The sequence below is a fragment of the Palaemon carinicauda genome, chromosome 9, assembly GCF_036898095.1.
Source record: "Palaemon carinicauda isolate YSFRI2023 chromosome 9, ASM3689809v2, whole genome shotgun sequence".
NCBI lineage: Eukaryota > Metazoa > Arthropoda > Malacostraca > Decapoda > Palaemonidae > Palaemon > Palaemon carinicauda.
In genome coordinates this window covers 78,999,695-79,010,716 of record NC_090733.1, presented here as the reverse complement: position 1 = coordinate 79,010,716, position 11,022 = coordinate 78,999,695, and the positions used below count along the sequence as shown (strand labels likewise).

Here is an 11,022-nt window from a genome sequence, read left to right as displayed (position 1 = left end):
CGTTAAAACATATTATTGTTAAAGGAAAAAAACTGAAAGATTTCCCAAATAAAAAGTTCCTTTATTAGAATTAAAACCATTTAAGCTAAGAAAGAATGAACAAAACGCTAGAATCGGTTTACTCTTACTGCAACGTGACACCGTGATAGACTCTCTCTCTATCGTAACGATAGAGCGCAAGTTGAACGTTCTGAACGTCAACAACTGCAGAGACAAAACAAAACGTTAGTTCAACTTTGAAAACAGTACAAGACTATCAAAGAAATTCTTTCAAAAACATTAAAATAGCATAATATGTTAACAGGTAAAAACAAAATGACGGGCTCAATGTTAATTAACTTCGGTTCCAAGAAAAGACCGCCTACTATTAGGAAAGGTCGAATATAAACAAATATAAAAATTAATTTTAATAAGTTTATAATAAAAGGAAGTTAATCAAAGAGGCCTATAAAAGGCGGAGAGATATAAAATAAATCTATAACTTTGTTAAGCAAAATTAAGAGTCTATACTCTCTTCGACACCAACACTTCCGTCTAAGGGAAGGGTCGGCCATTTAAAAGTGAAAGAGAGTTCATACTCTCTTCGTACCAAAATTAAATCAAAAATTAAATCAAATTAATTCCAAAAACTTGCTAAGCTAATGATATAGCTTCCTGAATAGCGAAGGCTAAACTCTAGAGCAAATACATCACCAAATCGTGAGCAATAACTCCAGAATCAACAGCGTATCCATGTAAGTCTAGCCGGAGGCACGACAGAGGAAAAATTGAGGTGGTGTTGACAAGAAGTACTGGAGTACCTGACCACAGATGGCGCTGTGGTGTTCACCCCCACCTGTATAGCGATCGCTGGCGTATCCCGACCGTAGATTTCTGTCGGCAACAGAGTTGACAGCTACATGATTATCGGGTAAGATTAATATTGAAAAAATGTCTTTTTGCTATATCATGGTAAATCTTTATCCAATTTGCATGAAACTAGTGCCAAATTGTGTATAATTCAACTGCCTATCTTATGATATATGTTTTGGGATCAAATAACCCCATCATCACCAAGTTTCTTGTTTGTATGTCTGTGTGTTTATGATTTGCATAACTCAAAAACTATTTGACCGAATCTCATGAAATTTCGTGAGATGATTGGGTCAAAAGACAATGCAAGTCACGAAAAGGTAAAGTACATCTTTTGCCATATCGTACCCAATTTTTATCTGATTTGCATGAAACTAGTGGCGAAATGTGCACAATTCAATTGTCTTTCTTGTGATGTGTGTGTTTTGGGATCAAATACCCACAACATCATCAGTTATTTTTGTGACAGAAGTGGCGGTGGTGAAGGTATGAGCTCTACCGAGTACCAGTTCTAGTTATATACAAATATTTACTTTCTTTTTTAAAAATTCCTGTTAGTGGTCCGCCAAATTTAGAATCATGCATTTAGTGGTTCATGAAGTTTGGAAGATTGGCGACCGCTGTTGTAGGGGCATGTGTAATACGCAATAATATAAACTGGTACGGGCTAACATCGAAAATTGGAGAAAGTGCCAAGGTAGATAGATATTAGGCAAAGCAACTTTAAGACCTTTTGATAACTTTTTTAATCTCTTTTTCTATATTTTTTTTCAGTAGTAAAACTGACTTCCTAAGAAGTCTCAAGAATTACCACAAGAAGATATGAACATCATGGATATATTCACAAAATAAAATGTGCAAGACAATAAGACTATACAAGGTATGTATTTTTTTTTTTATTAAGTTGAAGCACTATTTACATCATTTTTTTCAATATACAAGAAAGGTCACTGCCAAACAATAGGTAACCATTGCTATATAATTTTCTACAATGAAATGTCAACAATATCGATGTACTGGAAAACTATAAAGTTATATACTGTATATCCTAACTTAAAATTTGTTTGCCTAAATTTCTATCTGTCAAATAATTTACTTATAAAAATGCATTAAAAATTACAGCAGTCCTTTTCATGAACTATACCAACAAATATACAAAAAAAAAAAAAACAATTTGGATAAAAAATATTTATATTTTGTGCTGCTTTACTTCATGATCTTCAGAACTTTTTTAACAGCCTTTACAATATCATGTTGCTGAGGAATACAAGCAGTTTCTAAGCTCTTGGCATAGGGCATAGGTACATCTACTCCCGTTACGCGAATCACTGGAGATTCTAAGTAGTGGAATGCAGGACCTAAGGAGGAAAATAAAAGTTTATTTTATATCTTAAAAGTCCTAAAAAAAAGCAAAGCCAGTGATACCTCTAAAGGTTCAAATTCATGAGCTATACAGTAACTCCAATTCTAAACACACCAGAAGGTTTTGATACATCAAAGTTAAAATATTTAACTAATTTTTCATGATCCAGTATATTGTACCACAAAAACAATTTTAATAATAAAAATTTATTCCTTAAAATTTCTATACTTGCTTGACGTTCATATTGCTGCTTCTCATAAAGCAGGATTTAATAGATGCAACAACGTAAAATTTTAATTTTCGAAGTTTTTCTGTTTTCTTCACTTCAATAAATACTTGTCCTGTAAACAGGAATGGAACCTTCTTGCAGTGAAGGGTAGCAATCAAAGGGTTCATCCCTCTTTACACTAGGAGTCAGTCACAAGGAGGATTTGCATGTGTAGGAAAATCAGGCGAGAGTAGAAATATGACAAATTCAGAGATATATTGAATTTTTCCATAACTAATACAAACCTGGAGTTATTTATGTGGATTATCTTTCAGCAGCAGCTGGAGGTAGCCATTAGACTTTAATTGCAAGGTGGCAACCTTGCATAAGTGCTTGAGCACGTAGGCTGGGGGGTACCCAGCCACCCCTATATACAGTATACTCTCACAGCAGTGAGACGTCAAATTTTATTGCAGGCAGGACTTTTGGGGGACAGGTGATGGCAGGACAATTCATCTCCCAATTTGTCATTTGTTCCCATAGTAACAAACCTTTCATTATTTATGTGGATGACTCACTCTTAAGTGCATGGAAGTCCTAGATCTAGCATGGACATTGACCCAGTTTTACCTAGTACAGTATATGACTGTAGTATAGGGAAAACTTTGACACCTCGCTGAAATATACAAAGTGAGTGTACTCACGGCCTATGCAATGCAGTGTAATGGAGTTGTTAATTTGTATGAATGCCTTCGAGTTTACATGATAAAACAAGGCATTTCCCATTGCTCCCTCACTGAAAGCAATGGGAATGTGTACAGTATAATTATCTTATAACTTATACTAGACTACACAAGGGAAGTGATAATTACCTGCAGAGGTTGAAGCCAGCTTACAGAGGGACCCATGGTGCTGTACCCCAAGGGAGGGGAAGATGAAGAAAGGAAAGCCAAACATTCCTCTCATTCATCCCAGTCTTAACCTGGGTAACCAATGGCCTCAACCAACTGCTACTTGTCCATCAGGGAGCCTGAGGTATCTTAAACCACTTGTTCAGCAGCCACCACAGGACCGATAGTAAAGGTATTAAGTCTCCTGTGAGTTACGTCTTTTAAGTGAAGGTGGTCTGTCTCTTCTACATGCCCGCTTGAAGAACTTGCAACACAGAAAAGTTGCGCTTTAATGCCAGGGAAGTACCAATTCCCGACAGCATGGGCCTAGGTCGACGAGCCAGAGGAGGATGAGGAGCCAAGGCTCTTTCGGTTACCTGGCGAATCTAGGAGGAAACCATGTTCTTTGTGATTCTCCTCTTTACTCTCCCTGAACTAACAAACAGAGGAGTTAGTCTGGGCCGTGTTGCTGCAGTGCCTTTAAGATAGTATCTCAAACTCCTCACTGGGCCTAGTAACAACTAATCTGGGTCATTGGTTATGGAACGAAGACTCGCAATCTGAAAGGGCCCAAATCTATGATCCAGCACCCCCTGATTTCGAGTCTTACCAACTCAGGGACGAAGCTGAGTCTCACTTTCCCCCATCCCCTTGAATGGGCGATGTCATACAGGAGGCCATGAAGTTCACTGACTCTCTTTGTCGAGGCTAATGTGAGCAGGGGAGCGCCATCTTCAAAGTGAAATTTCGGTCATTTGCATGGCGTAATTGTTCGTAAGGGGGTCCTTTCAAGGATCTCAAGATGCGAACCCCGTTCCCAGGAGGAGGTCTAACCTCTGACTGGGGGCAAGTGATCTCATAACTCCGCATGAGTAGAGAAAGCTCCAACAAAGAGGAAATATCTACTCCTTTCAGCTTAAATTCAAGGCTTAAAGTTGAGTGAGCAATAGCCTTTCACTGCCGAGACTGATAGAAATTTTTCCTCCCAAAGGTATACATGGAACTCCGCTATTGCTGGAATAGTGGCATCGAGTGGAGAGGTATTCCTTTCACGACACCAACCACAGAATACTCTCCATTTTGCCTGGTAGACCGAGGCTGAGGACCTACGCGAGCATCCGGACATTTGCTCTATAACTTGTCATGAGAAGTCCTTTTGAGAGAGGAGACGCTGGATAGTCTCCACGCGTGAAGTCGAAGCGACAGCATGTTCTTGTGGAAGATGTTCGCGTGTGGTTGTTTCAGTAGATCTGGTCGTGGAGGGAGTTCTCTCTGTAGAGCTACTAAAAGTTGCAGGTCCGGAAACCACTCTACATGATGCCATCATTATATCTTTGGATGCTCTGGTTTTGTTGAGCAGTCTTCTCATCAGACAATACAGGGGAAAGGCATACACGTCGATGTTGTCCCACCGTTGTTGGAATGCATCTTGCCATAGAGCCTGAGGGTCCGGGAGTGGAGAACAGAACAGCGGAAGCTTGCTGTTCAGAGATGTTGCGAACAGGTCTACAGTCGGAGAACCCCACAAAGTTAGGACTTTGTTGCATCTTTTGATGCATCTGTGAAGAGCATAAAATCCGGAGGGGGAACGAGAAGATTCTATCCTCATCAAGGTGTTCGTCTACCATCCACCAACTCAAATCAGTCACCTGATCCTGAGTTATAGGAACTCGGGTGAACGGTGGATCGGAGTGTTGGTTCCACACGTACTTCAGCTGCCACTGCAGGGATCTTCTCCTGAGGCGGCTGTTTGGAATAAGATGGATGAGAGAGGAATAGATGGCCTAACAGATTCAACCAACGAGAGGCTAGGAGAACTTCTTTCCTGAGGAAGGGAGCGGCCACTTCCTTCAGTTTGTGTACTTTTTCGTTTGATGGGAAGACTTTCTCTTGGACAGTGTCTATGATCATACAAAGGTATACCAGTCTCTGTGAAGGTTGCAGTAATGACTTCTCATGATTTATCAGAGCCCCCAGGTCCTGACAGAACTTGAGAAGCATGTCCCAGTGACAAAGAAGGGTCCTCTCAGAGTGCGCTAGGGTCAGATAGTCGTCCAGATATCTGAGAAGGCGGATGCCATTCCTGTGAGCCCAAGATGACACTAGGGTGAACACTGGTGAATACCTGAGGAGCTGTCGCGAGACCGAAGCATAGAACATTAAACTGGTATGTCTTTTCCTCGTGTATGAATCTCAGATACTTCCTTGAAGACGGATGGATTGGGATCTGGAATACGAGTCCTTCAGAACCAGTGTGCGCATGAAGTGGCTTGGACGAACCACTTGGATGACTGTGTCTGCCGTCTCCATTCTGAACCAAGTCTATTGAGAAAACTTGTTCAGAGAGGAGAGATCAATGACTGGTCTCCAGCCTCAAGTCCTCTTTTTCACCAGAATAACTCGACTGTAGAAGCCTGGGGACCCGTCCGTGACCTCTTGGAGACCGCCCTTCTGCAGCATGGTTTGGACTTCGGGCCGGAGGGCCAGCTCTTTTGCGGATCCCTTTGCATAGAAGCTTAGATGCACTAGATCCCGAGTCAGTGGAGGGAGAGATTGAATGAACGGGACACGATACCCTAGGGCGATCAATTTGACCGTCCAGGGATCTGCCCCGTGAAGCTGCCACCTCTGCCAGCGGCACTATAAGTATCCTCCCACAGGTGGTAGGTGATGAGGAATGCCATTCCTATTCGGAGGGACCACCTTGGCCACCTCCCTTTCCTCCCTTCTTTCCTCTGAAGGACTTGGACCCCTTGTCCCTTAGAAGGTCCAGAGGACCAAGAAGTTGACTGGTAAGTAGAGGAAGGTACTTGCTGGGGCCGAGAAGACTGGGAAGGTCTACCATAGGTCTGTGATGTCATGGCCCTATGGAGGAGAGAATCGTTGGACAATTTCCTCCATCGCTCAGCAGCCCCCTCTATCTCTTCCAGAACAAAGAGAGATGAACCCTCGAGGGTGAAATTCCTCAACCGAAAGACCACTTTCGGCACCTGTTTGTGGAACCGACCTATGACGGTATCCCTCCTCTTGAGGATGGCGTTCGCCTACAGGTTGACAATTAGGTGCGATAGGAACTCAAGAGTCCAGGTACCTGACAACAGGAAGGACCCCATAGTCTTCCTGGTCGACTGCTTCGAAAGATCGTGGGAGCGAACCATGAAGCCTAAGGATACCAACCATAGATCAAGCCATGAAGCTGCCTACATGGCGTACTTCGCGCCTCTCTCTATGTTAAGGAGCTCAACTGCCGAGAGGGAGGCCTTCAGAGAGAAGAGGGTTTGAGTTGGAACACCCTTCGTTAGGGACTCTACCGAAGGGTCGAGGGTCATGGTGGAATGTGGTTCCCCTTCAATCTCGTAATACTTCCTTTGTAAAAACAAAAGGAAGTGGAAGGGACTGAGAGGAGGAACCTGCCCTCAAGGAACTGGAAGGGACTGAGAGGAGGAACCTGCCCTCAAGGAACTGGAAGTTCCAGCTATCTGGGTGATAGCTTTCCTTTTGGCAGCTGTCAAACCTCTAGACCGGGCAGAGCTGCACTGGACCTGGAAGGCTTCTGGGTCTCGAATATCTCATCGAGAACTATATCTTTCCCTTCCTTGATGGTGGAACCAGAAGTAAACAGCCTGTTGATGGCCCTCATACAGGCAAGGACCTGCCAAAAGGTATGTTCCAACTCTTTCCTCTCCTGTTCGGAATGATAGTTCGGACTGGCCGCCTTTGGATGATTCTCATCTTCCGAGTCTAAGGTGTTGTCCACCTCCAAGCTTACATCCAGAGCCTGGGGTAGATCAGGGTCGTCAACCGAATCACACCGCCTCTGTGCCTCAGCCAATCTAGCTTCCCGTGCCGCAGAGTTCTTAGGTTTCGTCTTCGTGTCCTTTGATTCCCTACGCACAAGATTTTCCTCTGCGGTCTTAGGAGGGGGAACCTGCGAGGTCTTCGAAGCATTAAACAAAGCCTTGGTAGCAGAAGCTGAAGGCTCCTCCTCTGAAGGAGGTATAGAAACTGGATGCTTTTGAGGGTTGAGGGGATGGATTGCAATCTCCTGGGCGAGCCTATATCCCTACTCGTCCTAGGATGGATGATATCGGCGTGAGGTGGTGAAACGCCTCTCATCCTTCTCTTCTGCTTCTTAGAGATGACCTCCTTTACCTTTATTGGTGTAAAAGGTAAGTTGGCCATATAAGAATCAGAAAGAATAGGGCCTTCAGCACGCGATAGGGGTGGAGGTGATCTACCGTCGACTTCCTTCTAGGGTCCTGACTTCCAAATGACGAACACTACGAGGGTTACAAGGGGATCCTAGGGGTTGCCTTGACTGAGACAGTCGGAAGTTGTGATGGCGTAGGAGCCACATTCAGTCTTCAGGAGGGTGGTCATGAAAGTGTTCACCCATGGAGGAAACTCTGAACCTCTAGGTATACCCTGGAATTACCTAGGAGTGTATCCTTGGGGTGGAACTCTAGAAGGAGCTCTAGTCAATAGAGGTGACAACCTCCGAGGCGGAGGAACACGTTCCTTCGGACGCGAAGAAAGGTCAGGACTAATAGGAACGTTCACAAATCTATTAGGGGGCTCCTTGAACCCTTCTGGGGAGGGTGTCAGTCTTCCGCTGGAGGTGGAAGATGCAGAGGGACGAGGCAAAGGTGTTGGTACCACGCTCGCTGTTCCGACACACCTGCTCGTGAATTGCTCACGGAAATCGCGATATGCTCGTGAAATCGTGACATACACGCGCAAAATCGCGAGTTTCACGCGTCAACTGACGCAATTCATGAGCAGAAGACTCGCAACTGGAGCAGTAGGAGCCGCAGAGGAAGAGGAAGGTTTAACGCCTTCCTGCAGGCCCCAGAGAAGCACCTACATCCAACGAAGTTGGCAGAGGAAGCCTCTGAGTAGGGACTATTCTAGTTGGAGAATGCGTCATAGCGGGATGCGTTTCCAAGTGTCGTGTAGGCGAAAGCTTTGCTAGAACTCCCCAGGCAGTGAAAGGCACTGGGGGTTTAGCTGGACGCCTGTCAGAGGACTGGTCATTCTCTTCTTCAGGTCCGGTCCAAGGTTGTTTGGAAGGTCTGGTTGAGGGGCTACATGCTGATGGACTGCGCGTACGCCTACCTCTACCTCTAGACGAGGAATGTCAAGACCTTGATCGCGAACGCACGATTCGTGATCTTGAACGAGAGCATCTAGTTCTTGTTCGAGAACGGCATGAACGTCGCAAATGCCTAGCTCGCAAACGTGAGCGTTGGCCTCACGATCAAAAACATCGTTCTTGTGAACAGTACCCTCGCTACCGTGAACGCCACTCTCGTGAACGGGAGCGTCATCCTTGCAAGCGAGAGTGCCGTTCTCGTGATCTATATCGCACGGATCTAGAACGTGAGCGTCTGGACCTTGGTCTAGACTTTGCTCGCGATCGTGTAGAACCCGATCTCGAGACTCGTCCTCGGGAAGAGGAATACCTCTGAGTAGAGCGTTGAGACCTGCAGTCTCGTGAGCCCCTTCTAGAAGAAGAGCGCTCGCATCACGATGATCTACGATCCATAAGATCTTCCAATCGTCGCGAACAGTGATCAGGGGAAAGAGTCCATAAGGGCGAGGGGATGGTGAAGCTCGTCCTTTCCCGCTGTTGTTGGTAGGAGCGCTGGTCCCCGAAGATCCACACCCACAACCTGCGGGTTCCTGTGGGGAGAAACAAAGGGTTGAAGGTTAAGGGTTGAAGGTTAAGGGATGACGAGATCCCAGGATGGATAGAGGGTTTGTCGTCAGCAGGGGGTCGTTGGAGAGGCAAACGCGAGTAATCACCTCGTCCACGTCTGGAAGGACCAGGAGAAGGCTACAGATGGACCTCCTACAGTTCCAGAGCGTGAGATGTCGACGACTCCGGAGAAAGATCCTTCCTTGCACCACGCTGAAGAAAGCGCAGTAGCTCCTTCTTCGAAGGGAGTCCCGAAATCCCTAAGGACCATCACACCTGCAGCAGATCTAAAAGGGAGAATGGCTCACCAGTGGCTGGAGAAGTTGCTTCTCTAGGGGAAGCAACAAACCCCCAGTACCCCGGGGTGGCCAAGGAGTTAATCGATTTGCGCTCCTATTCGATCGTTCTTCGTAAGAGCGCGAACGAGAAGGAGCTTTTGAGAGAGATTTGGGGGTGCAAGAAAAAGAACACACTCTGCTCGCCCGAGGGAGAATGGTTGCGCTTCGTCGTCTTCCTACGCCGCCCAAATTTCTGCCATTGGGAGGCAGACCACGCCCTACTCTCTGCGCAGGGCGAACCCTGCTCGCATCGATGTGCGGGTCAGTCTCCAACGACGACGTGAAGGTCCCGCATGCGGCACCCTCACGCCCTAGACAAATTCACATGATGAAGGCGATCGCCAGAGAAGACACGCACACCTGAAAAGGAAAAGCAAAATTGAAAAAGTCCAATGACAATCAGGAGAGAGGATTTCTACTGAGCCAAAAGAAAAAGTGGCTTCTCTCACTGATGCGAGAGTATATATAGAGGTGGCTGGGTAACCCCCACCCTACCTGCTCAAGCAGTTAGCAGGATTGCCACCTCGCAAACAAAGTCTAATGGCTACCTCCAGCTGCTGCTGAAAGATAATCCACATAAATAATGGAAGGTTTCTTAGTATGGGAACAAAAATTGTTTTATTCTTCAGATTCTGTTTTCTATGAATCTCCCTTGATGTTCATATTCCTGATTACCGCACTGTTGGAGGTGGGTGCAATTGAAGGAAAGAGAGGGGTAAATTCATGTACATGTAATGCAAAAGGTTAGGGATTTCTGTACCAACCTGGGCTAGATTACTTGTCTAGATTGCTTTGACAATCCGTTTAACCTACAATTTGAAATACGGGACTCCAAATTGTTTACTAAAGTAATTTAAAATACAACTCAGTAGATAGATAGTCCAGTTTATTTACTAAAGTAATTAAAAATACAGTGGAACCTCTACATACGAATTTAATCCGTTCCAGAACCAACTTCGGATGTAGAAATTGTTCGGATGTAGAAACGAATTTTCCCATAAGAATACATTGAAAGAGGATTAATCCGTGGTTGAGCCCAAAAACCTATGATAACTTCTTAATAAACTACTACACATAATTTTCCCATGAGAATAATGAACACTAAATTAGATAATAGACATGTAAATAACAAGAATAGACATGTAAATAAGAAGAATTAGCAAAAAATGATAAATAAGAAACGGGTTTTTAGCGTCACTTTACCTTAGAAACTCCAGCGCAGGTGTTGTTAGTCTTCGCTACGCAGAGAGGAGAGAGGAGACGGACGGACGGCGAGGAGGTAGAGAGGTTAACTACGATAAACGTAACACTACCGTAACTTATTCTAACTTACACTAAGTGAACTTTAACATAACTTAGCTTATTTTTTTTTTATTTTTATATTTTATATTTTTTTTTTTTTACATTTTCTTTCTTTCTTCTTGATGATTACGTAATTTTAATCACTATCACTTACATTTAAAATTGACTGAATTTCTTTTGCTTCACTCTTTTCCGTTTTCTGTGTTTCACTTTCTTCCGCTTCACTCTTTGCCGTTTTCTTCGATTCACTTACATCCTCTTCATCGCGAGTTCGCTTCGCAGTTTTTTAAAAGAAAGCATCGATAGATAATTGCTTGGTACGGCTTTTCAGAATGTTTTGAAAATGAGTTAGGCAATCATCATCGAATTGA

The 11,022-nt window shown here is 44.4% G+C and overlaps 1 protein-coding gene across 1 annotated transcript in view; it reads right to left on the bottom strand.

Annotated features, from left to right (window-relative positions):
* Positions 1-1,866: 1,866 nt before the first annotated feature.
* Positions 1,867-11,022, bottom strand: part of Pdhb (Pyruvate dehydrogenase E1 beta subunit) — a 119,212-nt gene continuing 110,056 nt past the window's right edge. The window contains exon 8 of the mRNA XM_068380121.1: positions 1,867-2,210. Coding sequence (XP_068236222.1) covers positions 2,059-2,210 — 152 coding nt within the window. The 3' untranslated portion in view covers positions 1,867-2,058. The remainder of the gene's footprint in view (positions 2,211-11,022) is intronic.